The following is a 22,974-nucleotide window of genomic DNA, read 5'->3' as shown; positions in this document are numbered from 1 at the left end:
CAGCCTCTGGACCTCTGAAAATACCTGCTCTGGCAGATCCCTTTCAAAGCACTGCATGGGTAGATTGCTTTATAGCAATAGATGAATTTACTTTTTTTAGTATTTTCTTGTGGATAGTTCAGAGGCTCTACAGACTGAACTGGGAGGCTCTTTATGCCTGCCTGAGGTGTGCCAGGAAGGAGCTGGAAGGTTCTTACTCTACAAATTAAAAAATCCTTTCCATTTGAATGAAAGCTGTATTGCAGCTATTGGAACTTAAGATCTTTGTCTTCAGAACCCATCTGATCCCTTGAAATCCTTTAATTCCTCAGACATTGGTTGTAACGTCTTTGTGGTAGATACCATATCCTTGTATTTCCACAATAAGATGCACTGCCAATGTCACGTTAAGTTGTTGTGATTGCCGTTATTATTATATAATGTGTTGATGGATCACAATCCCATATGTTACTTGCTGAATGGAAGTTCATGCCCCAAAAAGCTTAAAACTGAATCTAAGTGTTAGCAGAGGGGAATAGAGAAGGACCTTAATTATGACAAACATATATAATAGCAAGCCCATATGGGAAAACTGTTCATAATAGACAAGCTTTGGAGACAAACATAATGTCTTTCATTAGTCCAGAAGTTAAAGGACAATGACTAGTTGCAAGCACATAGGTCCTTCATTGAGTCAATTTTATGTAGGTGTGGCAGGAAGAGGTTTGGTTAGGGTTGAAAGGAGGGTAATATCATAGCAGACTGGAACAGCTGAGAGTCAACAACTCAGTAGCAAATGAACCACCAAGGACTACAACAACAGTGGGTAAAAAAATCTGTTGTGCCAGATTACTTGTGAATTATCTTTATCTTTATCCTTGATAGTCTGAAAATGCAGTTCTTGCACAAGCAGTCGGTGGTTACACAGTGAGCTAAGGAGCCTCATCAGGCTTCCCTTCTGCATGTGGAACTCTTGCTTTAAATCAGCTGGAGATAAACAAGTAGAAGTAATAGAGGGTTGGGCCCAGCATGTGTTCCTCTATGCAGATTATCATTCTTTATAATCATTAAGCTATCAGATGTCATGTCGTAATCCTCTCTCTGAGTACTGCTCATTTACCCCTATAGTTATTTAAAGACTGTTCTGTATCATTTACAGGAATTTTATGTATCTGTATCAGATGATACTAGAATGATTGCAGCACTGAAGGAGCAACTTCCAGAGCTAGAGAAAATTGTAAAGCAAGTGTAAGCACAGTTTTTGCTCCTTTCCTCCCCTTGCCCTTTTTCTCAGTAAATAGATGAAGAAAATGTATTACATAGTATTAAAAATCTGTTCTACGAATGGCACTCAGTCACACAAGACTGAATGTTTGCATGCAAGCTGGTTTGGATGAATGTCTATGTCCCTCTCTTCCACATCTTTCTTGCAAACACCAAACTTTCATTAAAAGGTTGACAGAAGGAACAGGAAATTATGTACACACTATTCAAACTAAACTGAATGCTCATTTCATGCTTACATGGACTTTATATAGTATTTTCCTTGCCTTTGTTGTAAATTAACTATGGTATCATCTAGTCACCTTTTTCATTTATGCAAACATTAATAGTTTTATATTGTAGTTTGACAAGTGGTCCATGTCCTATAGGTGATTTTGTAAACAAAATCTTTCAGGTTATATTAAATTACATATTCTATGCTTTACTTTTTTATAGTTCTGAAGAACCCAAAGCACCACAAAAGAAGGTAAGATAATTTATTTGCCTCTTTTCTAAATTTAATTTAGAAAATTTAGCTTTAGCACAGCAAATCCACAGACATCTGCTCGGTAATCATGGGTATATTAAAACAACACATCGAGAAATAACTTTTAACATTGTGTCAAATTTCACATTGCTACTCTTTTTCCTGCCATTCATAAGAGATCTACTGTAGCTCGTGTCTACCCCATAATGTTTCTTTTCACATTAACGTGAATCCTGATGATTCATTTTCAGCACAAAGTCCTTCTGCAGCTGTTCAACACAAGCGATGACAGAGCGCAGAAACGCCAGCCTATCAGGGGCAGCGATGAAGGTGAGCTCCTCTGCAAAGTTTTATTGAGCCACTGAGATTTGCAGTAAATTTGTCTCTCTCTCTAAAAATAAAGAGAAGTACCTACTTAGACTTTTGAAGCCTGGCCTGAAGCAAACTGCTTTTGCTATCCAAACATTCTCCATCATTGCTTTGAAGTGCTCCTTGTCTTTTCCCTTAGTAACTTGTGGTATCAAACACTGCGCTTCTGTAGAGGAAGATGTAAAAACTTTTAAAATAGAGAATGAACAAAACAGTGAAGAACCAGTACAGAGAGTGTCCATGCGGGTAACGGCAGCGCAATAAATAGTGGGTGCTGAAGGTCATGTTTGAGCGTCTGTCTCCCCTGTGCAGTTTGAGCTAATATGTACAGCTGTTCCTTTGCGAGGTAGGAGTGGAGCAGATAATCATGGCGTGGATCTCTGCCCTGTGGCACACAGCCTAAAGACAAAATCTGTTGATGTGCCCTATTGCTATTGTTTGATTCTCTGAAGAGATTAAGGTAAAATTTACTGCAGTGTATCAGAATATCATTTTCAGTTGTACTGGCTTTTCATATTGTCCTTTTCATCAGGCAGGTTAAAGTACTCTTATGTGAACAAAATCCTGAGCTCTGCTGATGAGATCTGTTCATTGTAAACAAAGATACATGCCCCTTAAAGCTCAATTCTGAGGATTTCTTTGCAGCTGTTAGGGCCAGTTTCTCGATGGTTGTTTTGGTGTATCTTCATCACAGAAAATAGCTTCTGCTTCAAGGTATTTGATATTAAAGGATAGCTCTTGCTAGTGAACAACTGTAAAAATAAAAGGAACAGAATGTGAGGTCATATAGCTGAGAAAGCTGGTGGCATAAATCAAACCAACAGAAAAACCATTTGAAAGGCTGGAAGTAACAACATATGAACAGCAGCCACCCTGCCAGGCGTGCAGCTTCTGTTGTCCCTGTCAATGCTACCTCCAGGTCTACAAAGTGCGAAGCAGTTGCTGCTGCCAGGGGAACTGGCAGGCACCAGCCGCCCCTTTCGTATGGCTGCACCTTTCCCACTTGCAGGGCAGGCAGCACACTGAACATGACAATCCATGGACACCTATAACCCCAGGGACTGCTTGGCTTGGCTTGACAGCTGAGCTGAAGGAGTATTTTCCTAACTTCTTCTGTCTTAAATTCATGTCACTTCAGGCTGCCTTGCATTTTGCAGGCTAAGGTGCTATCATGTTGATTTCTAGGCAGCCAGAGGCTTGGGTTCACTTGTCACTCCGTGAGCCACTTTGTATGGTACACTCAAGTGTGTTCTTATTGTTAGAGTATTTGTCTTCCTAATCTGCATTCTTGATTCATCAGTTTTGTACTTGCTTGTAACAAACAGGTTGCAACACACTTTAGTTTAAGTTCTGATTGTAACCAAAACTATTTGAAAATCTATTTTGTAAATATGAAAAGTATTTTGCTGTAATTAAGAGAGTTTACAGCCAGTTTTCCTGATTCTCGAAAAGAAGGGTTGATTTAAAATATTGTAATGTCTGGAACATAACAAAGTGCCAGATTAAATTGACATCCATAAATAATGTAGCAATACTGAAACACTAGTACTTCATGGTTTACTAAAAGCTCTGGAAAATCAGAGATTTCTGTACTAGAACATCTGAGGAATGGGGAGCTATCAAAACTGTTGTGATTTATTGTTGCATTATTTGTTTCATTTGTGAGAAGTGTTACTGAAGTGAAAGTAATTAGTACAGTAAAGCCTTCATGATTGTGACACATGGCACACACAGCGCAATCTTTTTTTCTTTAGTTCTGTTTAAGGTGTACTGCATAGACCAAACCTATACCACGATCCGGGTGCCAGTGTCTTCCTCTGTGAAGGAAGTGATCAGCGCAGTAGCAGATAAGCTGGGTTCTGGAGAAGGCCTCATCATAGTAAAGATGAGCTCAGGAGGAGGTACTGTATTTGCATCATCTTAAACACTTCTCAGGGTGGAGCAGAATGTCAGGAGGAATTGAAAGACTAAATCAGTCAGGGCTTTTATATCTATGTGCTTGTTCGGCTGCTACACAAATTCTGTCTTAGAGGCAAATCCTTTCCCTACTGCAGGCACAGACTGAAGCTCACATAGGGGACAGGCAAAATTGAGAAGTTTGTGTATCTGCGTGTTAGAGAGCTGAGTTGCCCCAAGTTTCCTTCACTATAAGAATTGTAAGAATTTGTAACAACAGAAATAGGAGGTAATAATGGATATGTCAGGCTAGACATATGGATCAGCAACAGCAGAAAACAGTGCATGGAGACGTTCCAGCAGTGGTCACTACCATTCTGGCTGCTCTGTCCATGCAGCTGAGTGCCAAGCCCACTGACCTCGTGCTGGTACAGAGTGAAGAGTCAGCCCCTCGCTGTAGGCTGTGCAAATGGGAGAGTAACTGCAAGGTGACTTTGGCTGGAGAATTGGTGTTGCTGAAGCTCTCTGGTTGAATATGACTATGTGGACACACACAGAGCTAATGAGAGCTGTGTTGGAAGGTATTTTTGCAAACAGTGATGCCTGCCAAAACCAGCTCACTTCCTGAGAACTGACACCAGGCGGCTCTATTTTTTGCAGTTGCAGCAATTTTTGTTGTCAGATTTGCTGACGGCCAGCACGTGCTGGAAGAGACTCTTTTGTAAGTTACTTCATTATCTTTTTTTTTTTACCTGTAATGTGATGCAGTTTTAGAACTGCTGTAATGAGATTTGAATGCAGTTGCATTTCATCACCTCCTTTTGCACTTACTATCTTCCAAGGGAATTTCTATTAAGAACAGCTCTCCAAATGCTTACAGCTCAGAGAAGAAGGAATGGAGTCCCTAATTATGGCTGATTTTTTTAGGTAGTTTCTGGAGGTGGCAGCACAGGCTTCTTCACCTGTCTGTACACTTTGGAGCTGGGATTCTAGTTCTGTATGCCAGTCCTATAGGAGACTGGTTTGGACTGAGCTTGTCTTCAATAAAGAGGACCTTGTTGTCATCTATTTTGTATCCTGGACATTGGTTTACTGTGCAAAATTTGTTCCCAAAAAGTGTAATCTATTGGATCAGCCCTGCTATAAATTCTACATATGTGTAATAAACAATCTTTTGTTTCATGTTTACAGAAAAAGTTGTGCTGAAACCTCATGATGTTTCAGTGTTTACAACTCTCAGTGTGAACGGACGGCTGTTCGCTTGCCCGCGTGACCAGTTTGATTCATTGGTACGTATGTATGTATGCAGGTCTCAGAAAGTGCAGTGCTTCAGTTTATTCAAACACTTGGCTCTTTTTGTTTTATCAGTGCTTTTGGTAGAAGCTAGTGGAAACATTCACAACAAAGGGCTTGCCACAGTGCTATGGAATGAGCCTTGAAATTGAAACAAGGTAATGTTATAATTTCCTAAATTAGAGCAGAAATCCATCTGATCCATATGACAGTACTTGATCCCAGTATTCTCTGTGTCACACTGAGCATGTAGAAAGAGCTGAATATTGCCACTAAGACATGCAGTAATTCCTGATTACAGAATTATCTCCTCGAGGCCCCGGGGATATATTCTTGACGATAGATTAAAGCGTTCAGGAGACTTGATGTCAACAGTAAATTCCTTAAAATCCTTTCTTTCTCAGCCACACAAAACACTGTGTCAAAATCTCAGATTATTCTAAGAAGAATCACAGAAAATATTCCTGGTAGAAAGACTGGGTTTTTTTAAGTAGAATTGCTCCTAAGTACTTACAGTTTATACAGTAATTCTAACGATCTCCATGGGGTCTGCTTTTATAGAGTTTGATTTGACTGTACTTTTTGCTCCTTTTATTTCATTAAAAACAAATGTCATTGCCAAGTCATGTCAGCATGAACTCTATTACTCCTAGCCTTGTTTCAGCCTCCTGTATGCTTTTAACAAGCCACTTAGTATGTATGCCTGATTTCTTTTATAGATATGGTAAAAATCTATGCTTTGCCGCTGCTTTCAATTTAGCAACTAGGGAATGCACATCCAGCATACTGTAGTTCCATGCAGAGATGCCTCTTGTTCAGTTTATTAAATTCTGGTGTTCCCTTAAGGTTAATTATTCCTGCCAAGTAGATACCCCCATGGGGCATGCTTCTCTAAAGCAGGGGTGTTGCATCAGTACAACTATGCTGGGTACTTTTGTACGGCCCTGCGTTGTCTGTGTAGACATACCTTGGGCAGCAAATTGTCATGACTTTCTGTGCCTTTTCACCTGTGCTATTTACCATGGATCAAGTGCTCAAAATGCCACAGGGAGCTCTAAGATACAGGGCTGCGGTGTGCTAGTTTTCATCGAGTGGGCTGACTTCAGTAGGAATTAGGGAGAAACACTCAGCACCTTAAAAAAGGTCCTCAGCACTGCATAACAGAATAGATCCCCTTATCAGCTGCATTTTTTCAAAGAGGTATACACAAACTGAAAAACATTACAACCTTACCTCCCCCCCAGTTTAATCCTTTCACATTCCAATTTCTGGCTGCTGCCTGCTCATGTGCATCTATTCACATGACGCTTGGTAGTTCCCATGTGAAAATTGTTCTGGGTTAGATGAATTTTCAAATATGCAATCAGTTTACATCTAAGTGCTTCTTTCCTAACCTTAGAAAATATGTGTTTGTTATGGTAACAGCTATGTTGTGTTTGTGTCCAAATAGGGGAAAAAAGCCCTCTTTCAGTCCATGGGCAATTCTCTTGCCACAGATTTCTACAAATGAGGATTTTCTAGACAAAACTGTTGTACTTTTAAATCACAGTCTTAAACTAAAGAAATTTTCTATTTGTGCAAATCTCAATTCAGGACAGTCTTCAGGCTGTTGTAAGCCTGATGGTTTTCCTGATGTTTTTAGCTGATACTTTGCTTATATACATCATTTCTTAAAATTGTAGATGCAGCTTTTAAGGTAATAATGCCTGTGGTTCAATTTGGTTATTTTTAATTAGTTTGTATTATGATGAGATTTGGAAGACAAGTTTTCCCTAGAGAACAAAGCAAGAACTCCTAGAGAAGTTCCTACCTACTGTATGTTATTAAGAAAGTGACTTGATGTATTAATTCAGTCAGTTCTTTTTCTATTAGTAATATAATGTTTTTATATAAAAGGAGATTCATTCAGTAAGCTCATTTTTGATATTGCGGTATGTAAATGTGGTCTGTTAATCTTGCAGATTCTGAGTTTGTTGACAGTTCCCTGCTCTGTAATTATCTAACAAAGACCCTGTGAGAAATTGTGAAGGAAAACTTGTCAGTGAAGTCTACTGCCCTCTCCTGGAAACAGAGCAATTAAAGTGTGGGCTCACAGGGAGCTTTACTGATGTAATGCATTTGAATTTGCAAGAGGCCTGTTAGTTGGCCATTTAGCAGAGCTGGTTCAAACACTTTGACCCTAACAGATACAACAGAATATATCAGATCTGACTTGATCTCAAGCCATGTTTTAAATATCTCTCCTTAAGATTTACTTGTGTACAAAACTATAGATCACATCTTATTAATGGGTTGGTATGGAAGTGTCTTTCAAAAATGTATTATACTTGAATGATTTAAGGGATTCTTTCTTGCAAGACTGTGTGCATGTAATTGGCATAGCCAGGAGTTTTGCAATCACAAGGCATGCATCCCTGCACTGTCAAAGAGAAAGTATGAGGTTTATTTTATAAATTATTAGAAGAACTTGCAGTCACTGCAGATTTGTGAAATATGGCAGATGTAATAATTCTCATCATTAGAATCAATAATTTGCAAAATAATTTGGCTTGTGCTTTGTGTCCTAACTATTTCTGTATGTGAAAAAGGAAACTGGTAACAAAAGCTTTGTGGAAAGACCTGTGCTTCTAAACAAACAGACGTGCTTTAGTTAGCACAACGTGTATTGAAGTATTTATTTCTGGCTTCAAATTTTAGAACAATGCTAAAAATAACACACTGAGAACAGTCTGTTTTATTTCCTTGCAGTGCCTCTGAAGAGCTTTCAGAATTTTCCTAACTATCCTGTGCATAGTGGGTACTGATTTTGTGCAGGGCTTCTCATTTCCTAATGCCAGCCTGTGGTTAAAAGCAGATTTCAGTTTTTGTATTAGAAACATACTTAGGAAAGTGGTCACAACTTTATGAAAGAAAAGAACCAGTCATGTAATTTAGTAGTTCTAAAGTATTTTTATACCATTTTTCCATTTGTAGGCACCATTACCAGAACAAGAAGGACCATCTGCTGGTACAGTGGGAACATTTGAACTGATGAGCTCCAAAGACTTAGCACATCAGATGACAATTTATGACTGGGAGCTCTTCAACTGTGTGCATGAGGTATGAGGATCTATCTGTTCAGCAGATTAGAATCTGGGAGAAAATGTTTAACTGCACATTGTAGGTTTGCGTGTTACTTGCAAAACTTTCTCTAAGCTTGATATTCACAAATACTACAATAAAGCCACCTACAAGTTTGGGAATTCTAAAGCATTCTTAATTTTGTAGGCAGAATCCTAAAATAAAGTTAAACTTCTCCTGAACATGTGCTGTTTATTGGATTACTTTTATATGTTTTAAGATATTAACCTATTTATAAATAGTCTATAGTTATGCTTTTAGTATGCCTCAGCTATTCTCTACTGGATTTGTAACCCAAATCCTGTAATCTGTTCAGCAATAAACATAAACTGCAGAGCAAATTTCAGACTAGATACTTACCTGCTCATTCTTAGCCTCTTTCCACTGTCCGAAAGATGAGATTTCTGCAAAAATAATCCCAAACTATTTTTTTTTTTCTAGCTGGAATTGATCTATCACACTTTTGGAAGGCACAATTTTAAAAAGACCACAGCAAATCTGGACTTGTTTTTGAGAAGATTTAATGAAATACAGTTCTGGGTGGTCACTGAGATTTGTCTTTGCTCTCAACTCAGCAAGCGTGTTCAGCTGTTAAAGAAGTATATTAAGATTGCAGCCCAGTAAGTATACAATTGTCTGTGAGCTGGAAATGAGATTCAGTATAATAAATTGTTGTTATTTTTCTCTTTTATTTACAGACAACCGCAAAGAGTAAAGGTTAAAATATCCTCTGTTTGGTAATTCTGTCCATTTCATTAGAGGACTGTATGGAACCTTGTTAGTATATATTCTTCTTTCTAGTCCTGCTCTCCATTGTTCCTTGACCTGTGATCTAGGGCCATGTTTGCGAATCAAATTTGTGAGTAGATACATTTCAGTTCATTAGGAGAATCCTCCATTTACCCTTACATGCATTAGCAAATATTAATATCTGAATTAGTAAATATTAACAAAACTGAGCCTTAGATTTCCTGAGAACAGAAGTATTTCTGGTCCTGTTCAGGAAAACCATCCTCAGAATTGCCCCAAGTAGGAAAACCAAGAGTGGAGAGCAAAGAGATGTTGTACAGGGATGATAAGGCTCATGTTAACTTTCATTCTGCTTGGGATATTTTTCTAATACTTTTGTTTAAAAATGCAACAATATGAGTGTTGTCTTTTGTTACTAACAGCTACAGGTTTTTATCAGTATTACCCTCTTCTCTCAATTACAGTTTGTGGTGTGTTTATCACATTCCTTGCTGTCTGAGCAAACAGTTTGCTGAGGTGTGCAGTGAGGAACTGCCAGTTTAAGTGTTTGTAACTCTGGGCATTGTGACCAGAGGCCTTCAGGCAGTTGTACCAAAGGAAGCAGCTATTACTGGTTACGCAGTTAAACCATGAGTTTTAACATTTTTGCATTGTTAAATGTGGTTGTGTGCAGGAAGGAGATTACTTTTAGAGCTGTGATGCCAACCTCCTGTCAATTACTAATTCCACATGGCTGAAATCAATGGTCTCATTGAAACTCGGCATCATCGTTCCTGCCTCCTCTGGGAATGGCTTCAGGCCCTCCCGACAGGTTATGGTTGGTGGAAGCTGACCATTTTTCACATCTAGTAGTGGGCATGTAGGATCAGGTTTACATTTGGAACAGAGGACAGAATTTACCTCTTTAGTTTCTAAAAATACATATACTGCATATTCCATTCTCTCATTCCAGGGAGTGAGCCGCCCGTCTGGCGGCTGCATCCAGGAGAGGGCAGTGGCACCCACACACTGACGCCTCGGGGTCTTTTCTAAACTGAGAGGCATGAAATGGGAAAACATTGAAATGTGGTAAATTAAACTACAGTAGTAATTTCCATAAACACTTGAAATCAAGTATCCTAAAAATTACAGTTAAATATCTCCTTAATAAACCACCCTAGCTTGTGGATTCCTCAGTGTCATGGGTTTAATCCTATGCTATTTACAACAGCTTGACAACCTCCTGTTTACTTCCATGTTTCTGGTATCACTACAATGCTAAAAATAAGTAGCTAAAAGCGGTCTGCTCTGCTGAGTTCTCTTTGTCTCCTAAAAGCAGAGAAATCCAAAGCACAAGATTTTCCTCTGCACAAACGGAGTGGGCAGGTTTAATTGCAGCCACTGGAAAGGCGCTGGGAAGTTTTACCAGACTGCTGCCCTCCGTGCGGGGCTGCTATGGTAACAGGTGCTGCAGCCTGCGGTAAAACAAACACAAAGTGCACCCAAGTTAGAGGGGAGAAAAAGCCAAGGAATTGGATCAAAAGATGCAGGCCCAGGCCTTGAAGCAATATCTTTGAGGAAGTTTTGCTTGTGAAGATCCTTGAGACCTAATGAGAACTTTACCCTACCTGGAAGTACTAGACTCATTAGAAAAGTGTCCAGGGAGAACAGCTCAGTGCTGCACTATTAATCTTAGGCATGACTGGCGGTAACGAGATGCCTTGCACGTACTTATTTTCAAAGATAACTGTCACTGAGAACCCTGTTTCAGCTCTGTGACTGGGGGCTCAGATGCCATTGCAGAAGGCACATAATTTTGTGTCTGCCACCCCGCGCACCCTGTGATGTGTGCTCCCTGCCTGCGCAGGCAAGCGCAAGGCCAAGTGTGGGCTCCAAGCTCTGTGCATGCGTGCTCTCAGTTCCAGGAGCGCTGTTGCCTTTGCATCTGCTAGGAAAGGATGTAGAGGTTACTGGGTTCATCTCTTTTCTCCAGCCACTGTAGGATTAAACTTTCAAACAAAGGGGAGAAGTGAACTATATTTCCTACAGTGAGTTCTTCCCACGTTGAATTAAATTAGAAGGGCCTTCTAGGATGTACTTGCACATACACTTATGGATATCCACAAACCCAGTTTGTGTGTATTTCCTTCTTGCAGATATACTCACAAGCTACTTAGAAGCCTTCTTGTGCATCACTATACTCAGACACTTTCAGTCAGTTTTTGAACATAATTCTTTCCATACACATGCATATGTTAAAAGGCCAAGGAGCCTGTAAGAAATTTTTGAAGGGTGTGTGTTTACAGATAAAATGCCAAGACGAATATGCTAATCTAAGTAGTGGGGGATTTTAATCACATTTGTGTCTGTGTTGGAGACAAGAATGTGTGCATATGTATGTGCTCACAGTTCATACTAAAATAGAAGATTTTTCTGGTACAGTCCATTTTGGGATGGAGAGGGACCTCTGCTCTGAACACACTGGTGCTTTGGAGGATCCATTTTGTAACATTTTACAGGCAGCATATATGCAGTGGACCCATGCAGAACTGCTTCTACCACCTTTACCTGGAACTGAGCTACTTAGTGCCTGCCTGTAGAATTTACAAAATATTTGGTGTAGAATGTCATACATCTAGATGGACTTTACCAGGGACTTTGTCAAATTACATTACTTAACAGGGTATTTGGCAAAACTTTTCCTTTTTAAAATGAAAGATAGATTCAAATTACATATTGCAGGTACATTTGCAACTGCCTACTGTTTGAGCACTGCTGTTCTAGGGTACTAATTTATTTTTTACGGTGCCACAATTGTCACAGTCGGTGGACAGATACCTGTTCCTGGATTTAGTTGTGCCTGGGAAAGAGGTTATCACTGACAGCCTCTCCTGGCTGCTTTTCATCCGTTTCTCCCCTCAGACCCACTAATAAGGCACTCCCTGACCGGTTCTAGTCAGAATAAATTGAGGTACATTTACCATTTCAGCTTACTTTCGCTAACCTTGCTCACTGTCCTTAATGTGATGTGGGAGAATTTGTATGAGCAGCTCTGCCAGAAGATCTGAGGAGGCAGCAGTCTCCAACAGATGGAGTGTCGGATGGGAAAGATCATTTTTTTCACATGCTCAGTGTTCACACAGTGCAGACACAGGTGAGGCCCAGATCTAAAGGATTCACCCACTCAATGCATCGAGTCTGATGAAATGGAGGAACAGGAAGAACTGAATAACAATAGGGTGATGTGGTGATTATGGAGCTGGACAGTAGGGTGTGATGATTGTACTAACTTTGTCTGGAGCTGAGGATGTCTCAGAGGAGCTAAGAGCTTCAGTGACAAAAAAAAATCTGAGAATCATATATTGAATCTTGTGAAAGCTTTCTTGGTAAACAGTGAAAAAAGCAGAGGCTGAGGTTCTGAAATCAGATGTTGGCAAATCAGTTGTCAAAACAGCAAATTATTTGCAGGAACCCAGTGAGACACAGATTTATGAGGTAGAGGTTTTGTTCTCTTGCTTCCCTTCCTGTTGAGTCAATGAGCCACTTGATGCGGTCCCAGCTGAGCAGCTGTCTGGGCTGTTCCTGTCAGACTGTGTCTACTCCTGTATATGGTGTATTGGATCTTCCATGCTACTCAGTTACATGTTCCAGTTTTTCCTGATTGGTAACAAAAGTTCTCCTTTGCATTAGGGATGAAGCGTGACCTAGAGCTCTTAGTGCGCAGCACCTCTTTAATGATGTTGGTAACAGGTGGCAGTGCTTTGCTTGAAACAGCCTAAAGGGTTCTAGAATCTACAAGTTAGAAATCATGTACGGCAAGAGAGATCACTGACACACAGGCATCTCTAGACAGCTGGTCGTCTCCCTTTAAAAAGACTCAGCGCCCCTGTAAGCTTCAATGGAGATCATTTAGGGACAGCTTCCAACATTCAATGGCTCCTCAGAAGCTGTCAGCAAGTTCTGCAGCAAATGAGGCTGTAAACCAGTTGCTTCCACTGTTTCTGCTATTCCCTAGGACTGAATCAAGCCCAGTTTCAGGTTTGTGTTTCTGGGTGGGGAGGAACTTCAAAGACTCCTTTAATGTCCTGGTAGAAGCTGGCACCCAGTGAGGTGGGTTTAGGAGGGAGGGGAGAGGAGCCTCCGGAGCGTGGAGAATGCCTCACACGAGGGTGCAGCGCTGTGCCGCAGGCACACTGGCCAGGGCTCCCAAATTCACTCACAGCTGCGTGAGATGCCTGGGTTCAGCTCTCTCCAGGTTGTCATGTGTACTTCTGCTCTGACTGACACATACAAATTAAAACCTGGCCCTTTGTGTTTCAGCTGTAAAGAATACAAAAATCTGAATTCCTTTTTTGCTATTATTATGGGGCTGAGTAATGTTGCTGTGAGCCGTCTCTCGTTAACGTGGGAGGTAAGTCTTACCTAAAATTCAATTCCAAGATGTTTGACTGGGATTTGTGCTTTTAGTTAGCAAAAACATGATTTGGGTCTTTATTATTGATAAAAATAGATGTACTAATGCAGCTCCTGAGCATAAGCCTTTACCTAAGGCTGACAATTTTCATTAGTAAGGCAGTACACACATAGATGTTTTGAATACTCACAAGCAGTTAACAAGAGTGACAACAGCAGCTTCTGTTGATGAGCTGAACCGCCCAACAGGATGAGTTGGCCAGTTACACTCTTACATCAGCCCGTCCTCTGACTTTACTGATCATGCCATAGATGCATCTTCAAAATCCATCCTGTATTTATATTTATTATTTTCTGATCTCCATATGGACTCTATTGCTCTATTAAAATGTGGGTTTGTCCTCACTAGTTCTGGTCTTCTCTCTGACGTGCATTCTCCAGCTTACTGTTAATTTGGTCTTCATTCTCAGAGCTTCCACCTTGTTCTGTGGCTTTGCTCTTTTGTATGCAAGTACACAAAAAGAGTGCAATGTCCAGCAGGGTGAGGTAGTAAGCACATGTAACCACTAAGAATGTGCTGTTTGTCAAAAGCAGTGCAGATTTGAATGTGAATGTATTTTATTCATTAGAAATTCTAAATAGTTAGCATGACCAAGGCCATTGGTGCAACTGAGACCAAAATTTGAACATCTTCAAAAAAGTGCTCTGAGACAGATCAGACCAACACATCTGAGGAGACACCAGCCCAACCTTCAAAAGTACCTGTTGCAAGCAGTGTATACAATCGGTGCTAAAGGTAGATTTGCAGATCAGGTTCTCAAATTAATGACTCCTCATTTGTAGCTACTGAGAGGAATAGTTGGGAGAGTGGAGACAGTAGAGGGGTAGTATGAAGAAAGAAGAGAGAACTGAATGTATATGCTACATACAGTAATCTGAAATGGGCACAGGATGTGAGCTGGAGGGGCACAGATCATTAGTAGGTGTAGTTCAGGGAAATGTTATTGCACTCTGGTTCTGTAGGTCAGTCAGTTTATCAAGAGAATCTCTTCTGCTTTATTTTTAGCCAGATATGCATCTAGAATATACTTAAAAACAAACATATCAAGACCTGATTTTTGCTATATTATCATGCATTTACATTAGTTGCATGCACAAATTAGATATTTGCAGGTGCAAATGTCCAATTATACCACTTATTTCACAAATACCTAATCTGCATGCATATGCAAACTAGGCACACAGTTGTTCACACACATCATTAAAAATTAGGCCCTTGCTGTGGCACAGTGTAAATATCTTGCTAGGGTACACACTCCAAATGTAGAAAGTATTGCAAAAAATCATTTCTGCACTATGAAGTCTCTATTAATTTTTAATGTTACCTGCTGCCAATAGTAGTCTGATTTAATCAGCAAATATAGAGAAATTTCTTACTAAAACTAGGAAGCTGACATATTCTGAGTGAGCATAAAACATTACTGTGATCTCTGAAACTAATTTATAACATACAGTTTTTACAGGAAAATTATTTAATTTGTGCAACATAACATGAGGAGGAAAGAAAATATTTAGTAAAGCCCATCTCATCCCAATCACTGCATGATCAACTGGCCATGATTTATTTGTGTAGGTCTTATGGACGGAAAAACTGTTCATTAATTTATACCCTAGAAAGTGGTAGAGGCCCTTGGCTGCTGGGCATGTCCAGATTTTGAACAACAGTTGGTGATACATCAGCATGAACAAAAAAACATACAAACAAAAAAACTCCACAACCTGGAAACACCCAGGCATGGATTTGAATGTTGCAAGGGCAGTTCATTGTATGTATGAATAATTAAGCTGAGCTACCCCTATGCAAGCTGTGTGTAAATCATATTTTCAGGTAGGCTATAATCAGGAATGTCCTGAAACCATTGACTTGAACTTTCACTTACATTCTGAATTCAGTGATCGTGATGTGAGCCAAACAAAAATCTGAACCTAAACATCCCAAAGGAGTAAATTCAAGGTGGGGTTTAAATCAGGATCCAGGTTTCATGGCTGGTCCTGTCTCTATTTATAATCTGGTTGCTAGGAGACCTGTTGTATTTTAGATTAACACATTGTTAGACATATCTGGCAAAAAGAGCACTTTCCTGACTTAGGGCGTCGTAGAAGGAACTAGCATTTACAGTAAAATTACCACACAAATTTAATTAAAGTTTGCTATTTTTGTTTTTATTAACAGAAACTTCCAAGCAAGTTCAAGAAGATCTATGCAGAGTTTGAAAGCTTAATGGTGAATACCAATAGATCCCTTATTCTATGCACAATCTGAGCTAATTCAGTTTCTGAGCAACTGATTTGAATTCCTTGATTCAGAACATTTTATGTGTCCTTGTTTGACTTTAAGAAGTTTATGATCCCATTTTAGAGCTGCTAAAACAAGTATGTATGACTAATAAATTATACTCTTAGGAACCCACTCTGAGAGAACTTATGTACCACTCAAAGTTAATCTGGGAACTCAGGAAAGCTTTACCACATGTTTTCTGATAGTATATATAGGAAATTATATTTTCCAACCTGGATTTTTCCAGGGAATACATTTTAGTGTAGCAATATATGCAAAACTGGATCTGCAGCTGCAGGGAGGGAGGGAAAATGTGTGGTTCCTTTTATGAACCATTCTTTTGTAATCATGTCTTACCTTGCTATTTGGCATGAAAAAGGTTTGTTTAGTGGCTGCATTCTCACCATGTAAGCTGTATGGGAGAATGATAAAAGTTTGCAGATGCACTTTTAAAGCTACAGGAGAAAAGAATGATTTTCATAAATGCCATGACATCTAAGTGAAAACATATACTATATATATATAATAATAATACATATTAGTAGTTATTTGATTTATCTTTTTTCTTAAGGATCCATCAAGAAACCATAGGGCCTACAGACTAACTGTAGCTAAGTTGGACCCTCCAATAATTCCTTTCATGCCGCTACTTATAAAAGGTAAGCTTAGATGTTACCAGAATTATTAACTTGAAAGCTCTTTGTCAAATATTTGAAGAACAAGAGTAGCAGCAAGAAAAAGCAAAAATCAATCTCTGTGTGAGATATGATCTTTTTCCATTAGGAAAAGCATGACACAGAGACAAGAAAAACCGCTTTAGTACATCTAAATATCATTCAACAATTTTACTAGTCTCAGAAATGCTGCAAATTAAAAACTAAAGGTTTTACTTTTATAGCTGCTTTGATTTTCTTAAGGGATAGATAAAATGTTCTGCTGTTTTGCATAGCCATGATTCAGTAATGGGCTTTCATGTGTCTTTTATTTCTATACAGACATGACATTTACTCATGAGGGAAACAAGACATTCACTGACAATCTAGTAAACTTCGAAAAAATGGTATGTATGACATATTTGAAATTAAAAATTAAAAAGACCTCCCTATTCATCTCTTCAAGAGTGAACTTCTCTACAAGGACTTCCAGGGCAGGACCAAGAGCTGGCAAAAATACTCTGTGTTGTGCACAGCTTGTGGGACCTCTGGGTTTCTGGAAAACCTCAGAGAGGTGGAGAGAAAGCTGCCCACTGAGCCGTGCACAGCCAGAATGTTTCCTAGGAGAGGCAGCAGCAGTGACAGGAAGCAGAGCTGTTAGACAGGGTCGGTAACAGCTAGTTTGGGACCAAGCTGTGATTTTAACTGCTGTTCCTTCAAACAGGACTGAATGGCCTCAGGCTGGGATAGTTCTGCATTGCTCCTCAGAGAATAAAAGGAGCTTTAATGCAGAACATGCACAACACCTTATTTTCTTCTTTCCTTTGACAAGCAAAAGGAGACTTCTCTGACTTGATTGCTTTCATATTGGAAAGGGAGATCAATGACAGAAGGCCAGATTATGCTCAAATTTTAAGTCCTGCACCTAAGCTCTCCTATTTTCAAACACCATTGTCAAAAATTACAGGCAGGCAACTTCCCATGACAGAATTCTCAACAGTGAGAAGCCATTTTCTTGGTTGCTAAAGCCATGTTCTTAAATAATGTGGTTAATGATACCTGCGTCTGAGACCAAGGTTGGCCAAACCCAGCTATGAGCAGCTGCACTGCAAAACCAAACCAGACCTACTGTTCCTGCAGGAAAGCTCCATTCAGCAGCCATGCTAGAGCATATGTGCTCCAGCACCTGTATCTGCTTGTTCTTAGTACTACAGTAACCAGAACCTGTCCGTGGTTATTTTCACTGCACTCCTGAGGAGTCTGTCTTACCTCTTGAGCACTGATACCATAGAGGGGAAAAAAGGACTTTCAGCCCTTTAGAGAACTTCACAGCAAAGCAATCATCACTCCAAGGGAATTAGTCTGTAACTCCAGGACAGCCTCTGTCTTAGGGTGAAAATACCTCTCTACTAAGATCAGGCTTTTTTGTGGATGAATGGTAGTGCTAATGCCCGACTAAGGGCCTGACCTCACTTTGCGATAGTGACGTTCTGTAATTGCATACACAGACTGCGTTGGCATCTCCTTCCAAAGGCCTTGAGCCTTCTACCTGCAGAAAAGGACTTTTTCCTGGACTGCCTGTTCTAATTAGATAGATAAATATATATATTTTAGTGTAGACAGTAAATGTTTTGGGAAACACAAAAGGATTTTGGACTTGTCTGGAGCACCTCCAAACCAGGAGGGATGGCAGCTGCATAGCTGTAGCCATGGCTCTGAGGCTGGCTCTGTGTTCTCCACCTCACTTGGCTTCTTTCGCTTCCTGAAGAGCCAGTACATCTGCAGGCCTCGGGCTGCTATTTGTGCCTGATTATGTGTAAAAGTCATTACAGGAGGCAGGACCTTTCTTGTGAGCACTTGCCCATAGACAGAAGTTCAACCCAGGCTTGTCATTTAGAAATGGTTCTGCACCATTCTGTACCACAGTTTGGCATTCCCAAGGCCAAGAGTGAATTTTCCAGCAGCTTAAACTGATCTGTATCTAGGCTGCTGCAGATCTGCCCTTTTCACCCTAGTCTGCACATTGCCTTATCTTCAGAAGTATGTTATCTCCAGAATGTGGAGATAACTAGTAGCAACCAGAAGTTTTAAATAAAATTGTATATGGCATAAATGTAGTATCATCCATTTTGATCAGTAATCTGAGCTTTGGGAATTTCCTTTAGGAGGGGAAAGTGAAGATCAATTAATGTATTTTTGATGCTATGTCTTTTTCAAAGAATCAATATGTCTCATGTTCCTCCACAGAATGGAGAGGGAAATGTTTTCATCACTCAGTATTCTAAACCTTTCTTCTGGTGGTGCTCTACCTAAAAGCTCATTCCATTTTTCCTCCAGGCCTTACTACAAGTATATCTTTTGTGTTTTTAATGTTCTTCACTAGCTATTCTGCATGCTTCTATGGTATTTTTACTGCTTTTCTCAACCCATTTCTCTTCAAAGCAACATGTATTCAGATTCCACCCACATAATTCACTCAATTCCTAATGTGGACCTGGCAATTTTTAGCTTTTTCATGTGTCATCAGGTCAAGCAAAGAAGAAAAGCCTACTGTTAAACCTCAGTCGCTTCCGCCTACTTGTGTTAAGCTTACAACTGTCATATCCACACATAATTGCCAGATATTAACTAGTGAAGACAAGACCACTCAGCCAGATAACACTCAGATAAATTCAGCTCTCTTTTACATAACTATAAACTCAAGGTAAACCTGTGATATTATTCTGCCATTTTCAGGCAAAAAGCAGAAACCAGATTTCCTTACAGGAATCATGTCCTGCCATTGTTGTTTCTGTCTGTTTGTTCTGCATCAGGATGTTCTGTCATGAGCAGGTGGAGATACCTCTGAAGAGGTATCTCTGGTATCTCTGGGAGCCAGTCTTACTAATCTAAAACGTCTTCATTCGTTGGAAGATTATTTCCCTTGATCCAGCCTAATTTTGATGCTTGTTGATGTTTATGAATAAAAATATCTGGGTAGTTGCCGCTGGTGGTGCCATTTGCTGCTGGAGGAGATTGGTCCCTCTGCCTCTCGTGTGAGCACAGTGATGAAACCGAGAACAGCCTCTGGCATCGTGTCTGCATTCTCACCACAGAGCTCTGATCCCGACAGCTGATGTGCTGCTGACAACTTTATTCCTGTAACTGGCAGCCAAAAGCAGAAGTTTGATCTAGTGGCATCTTTTCAAGCTGAAACAGCTACCTTTACATCTTTTATGTTTTCTGATGTTTCTGTTATTATTTATATTAAACAATGCATCTTAAAACAGGCAGGAGCTGTCAGACAGTGTCTGAGCCAGAAGTTCCCAAGTGCCAGAAACAGCAAGGCCTGGTTTCCCAAACGTTTGTGTTTCATGGCTGCCTGAGCTCTGCTCAGAGCTTTCCTTGTAGCTGGGCCATGTGTGCTTTCTTCATGGCTGGAGAATTCTGTGTGAATAGGCTTTTGTCATAACATAGGAACTCGCACTACAGCCTTTTCCCCGAAGGAGCCAGGAGAAGAGGGCACTTACACAATCTTTCTCTTGTCCACAGCCATCTATTTTCACAGAAAATTGCTAGGAGCTTTCTTATGTTTGAAAACTCTGGGTTCTTTTTTTCAAATTTGACAAAATCATCTGGAGAAAAAGGGAAAACCAGACAGATGGTGTTAAATCACATTAGCATAGGGGTTTTTTTAGCAAGGGAAGCTAAAAAGGAAAGGGACAGAGTAATTTTTTTCCTGCTATACTTTCCTGTAAATCAATCTTTGTAGAGGTGTAGTGACAGAAACGTGGTGGTGGCAGTGTGGGGGGACATCACTCTGCAGAGCATTGCTGACCTTTGCCTGCTGCTGCCTTTGTAACTGTCTGCTCCTTCTTCCCCATCTCCCAATCCCTACGGATGCCTCCGATTGGGAGGAGGCTGTGAGGAGTGGGAGAGCAGGGGCATCTGGCCAGGGAGGAGAACACCATGTGTGGCAGAGCCACAGCTATGTGTGAAGAGACAAGTTTATAAGCAGACTCATTTGGTTTGTACAAGATGTAGGCAAACAAATGTGTCAGAAATAGGTATACTCTTCATTTTGCACTGTACTTGTGCTCTTTACTATGCCATTTATTGCATGAAGTAAGGTGGGAATGGAGGAAACAAGCTTTGGTCTTAAAATCCAGTCTGGAACATGTTATTTATGCTTTTGTCAGTATAACTAAATTACTGGTATTAGTACTCTACGTCTTTTGTAGAAGGCTTTGTCTTCAATACCAAACAAGACATGATTTTAGAGAAGTATTGAAGGTCTTTTACTTGTCGCACTGTAAGAAGCTGATGGAGACAAGGTACATGACCTTGTGTGGTAAAAACTACCTGCATCTTTTCTCCACAAGTGAGGTGACAGCAGATGTTAGTTATAAGTGTTGCTTTAGAAGACCCATCTATGTAAAAACTGAAGATATACTTGTCATAGAGGAAGAAGGAATGAATAGGCTTGTAAAGCTTTTAAAATGCTGTAGTTGTAGTTTGGCAGGTTGAGGACATTTTGAGAGCTGCAAGTAGGTGAAAGATAAAAAAGATGTCAGTAGACAGCAAACGCAATCAGTTGGTGATCCAGAATACACACTGCCTTTTAGGTCCATTGATGACCTTCTTGTCAGGTGAAAGAGAGCTCCCAAAGCTGTCAGTTGTATTAGTTCCTATAAACTCTGTATGATTTAGCAGATAGAGGACAACTTACCACCTGCAGCACAGTACTCAGCAATATATAACATTAAAATGACACTGCTTTTATAGCTATATATTTAGAAAAAAATTTAAAAGCCCTTTCCTAGAATTATGTCTTGCCAGGGAAAGAAGAGAAAGTTTAAAAAGTACTGAGCATGACTCTCCTTAAGGACAGGCAATATTTCATACTCTTGACCACTTACTGATTTACACCTTTTTCAAACCTCAGCTGCATAATCCTGAATTCTGACTGCCAGTACAGAATTTTGTATTCATAGACAGAGGGAAGATACAGTTATTTGGGAACTTTATCAGCGCCATTTCTCAAATCATCAGGCAGCCTGAATAAAGATCACTTTCCATGGCATCATCTCCATGTCCCACTACCCAACATGTCACAGAAATGGCACCTGCAGAGGGAGCAGAAGTCATGAAGAGCTGACCTGCCATAGCAGCACAAGCCAGTGCCATGATGCTGGCCACTGATGCTTCTATTTGTCAAGCCTCTTCACCTTTCAGGTGTGAAATGAGGATTAGAGAATCTGCACATATTGCTTTTTGGGTTTTGTGGAGATGAATAAAAGGGAATGCACACTCTGATCCTTATGCAAAAAAAGGGCAAACATTCATTTTTGGAACATAAAGATTATGCAAAAAGTGTGTGACTAAAGCCCTTAGTAGTTTTCTATGGCATATATGAATATTTATAAATGTAGAAACCTGGGTTTGGAATGGATTAGGGGGTAATGTGCTGGCCTGCTGCCACTATTCCAGACTGTGTAAAACTTGAAAGGGTGTTGTTGTGCATATATAGCATGCTGGTAGTGGTGGTTGCTTCTCATATTATCCAGTTGGTTCTGTTTCAGAAATATCCAAATTTAGGTTTGTATGTCTTTTTGATAATGGTCTTTCTTAGCATAGTGAGTAAACAGAGGTTAATTTTTGCAGGCATTAACTAGAGCTAATCCTCTGCTTGAAGAAAAAAATGTAAGGAGCTGGCAAACAGACCTCCAGCTCAACATTTTCTTTGTACATGTTTTTTGAATCAAAAGAAGACAATCCAACTTATCTGCAAGATTCAGGAAGGGAAATTCACGTCTGTTTCACATGCTGGTTTTCTGTTCAATTTGCACCTTGCAAAGAGGAGCTCTTTTGAGTTTGTATTAGACAGTACAACAGCATGTGGAAGAAAGCAATGTGAAAGGAGCTCTTCAAGGATACATAATGCTCCAGAATCTCCCCATTGGGTTGCGATGCTTTCTTCTGGCCACAGTCTCTACCATTTATTCTGCCTTAACACCCACTTCCTCATTCCTTTGTGTTTCATCATTGCCAGGATACTTCGGAACAGATGGAATGAGATTATCCTCATAGGAACTCCTGTAAATGAAGCATCTCAGCCAACCGAAGGAAGCCAGGCAGTTCAGCCTTTAACCAGAAGTCAGACAAGTTCATTGCCACTTCAGTTTTCCTTGCCTGGAAAAGCCCATACAATGAAAAATTCAGGAACAGTGAAAACTTTTTAAAACCCTTCACTACTCACATAATTTGTCTTTCAGTACAATACAGCATTACACTACTTATCCTGAATGCTATGCTTTTTTTCAGAACAAATTCCCCACATAAACCAAAAAAAGAGTAAAATGATTCTGCAGAACACACTTTTTGTGATAAATCTAAGTTTTCACCTAAGAATCTTAATCCTAAACTAATCAAACACCGAGCATACAGCCTAGCTC

General features: G+C 39.9%; 1 protein-coding gene across 2 annotated transcripts in view; it reads left to right on the top strand.

Annotated features, from left to right (window-relative positions):
- The window catches only part of RAPGEF4 (Rap guanine nucleotide exchange factor 4), a gene marked incomplete at both ends in the record, with an annotated part of 145,115 nt that overhangs the window by 118,130 nt on the left and 4,011 nt on the right, over positions 1-22,974 (top strand). For both annotated transcript variants that reach the window (XM_080346775.1, XM_080346774.1), the window contains 11 exons: positions 1,139-1,227; positions 1,699-1,729; positions 1,981-2,059; positions 3,853-3,999; positions 5,186-5,283; positions 8,261-8,386; positions 8,849-9,027; positions 13,457-13,547; positions 15,783-15,833; positions 16,459-16,546; positions 16,883-16,947. In XM_080346775.1, coding sequence (XP_080202901.1) covers positions 1,139-1,227; positions 1,699-1,729; positions 1,981-2,059; positions 3,853-3,999; positions 5,186-5,283; positions 8,261-8,386; positions 8,849-9,027; positions 13,457-13,547; positions 15,783-15,833; positions 16,459-16,546; positions 16,883-16,947 — 1,044 coding nt within the window. The remainder of the gene's footprint in view (positions 1-1,138; positions 1,228-1,698; positions 1,730-1,980; positions 2,060-3,852; positions 4,000-5,185; positions 5,284-8,260; positions 8,387-8,848; positions 9,028-13,456; positions 13,548-15,782; positions 15,834-16,458; positions 16,547-16,882; positions 16,948-22,974) is intronic.

Source organism: Nesoenas mayeri, assembly GCF_963082525.1.
Source record: "Nesoenas mayeri genome assembly, chromosome: 6".
NCBI lineage: Eukaryota > Metazoa > Chordata > Aves > Columbiformes > Columbidae > Nesoenas > Nesoenas mayeri.
Note: the sequence above shows the minus strand (reverse complement) of the source record. Positions and strands in the feature narration are given on the sequence as shown.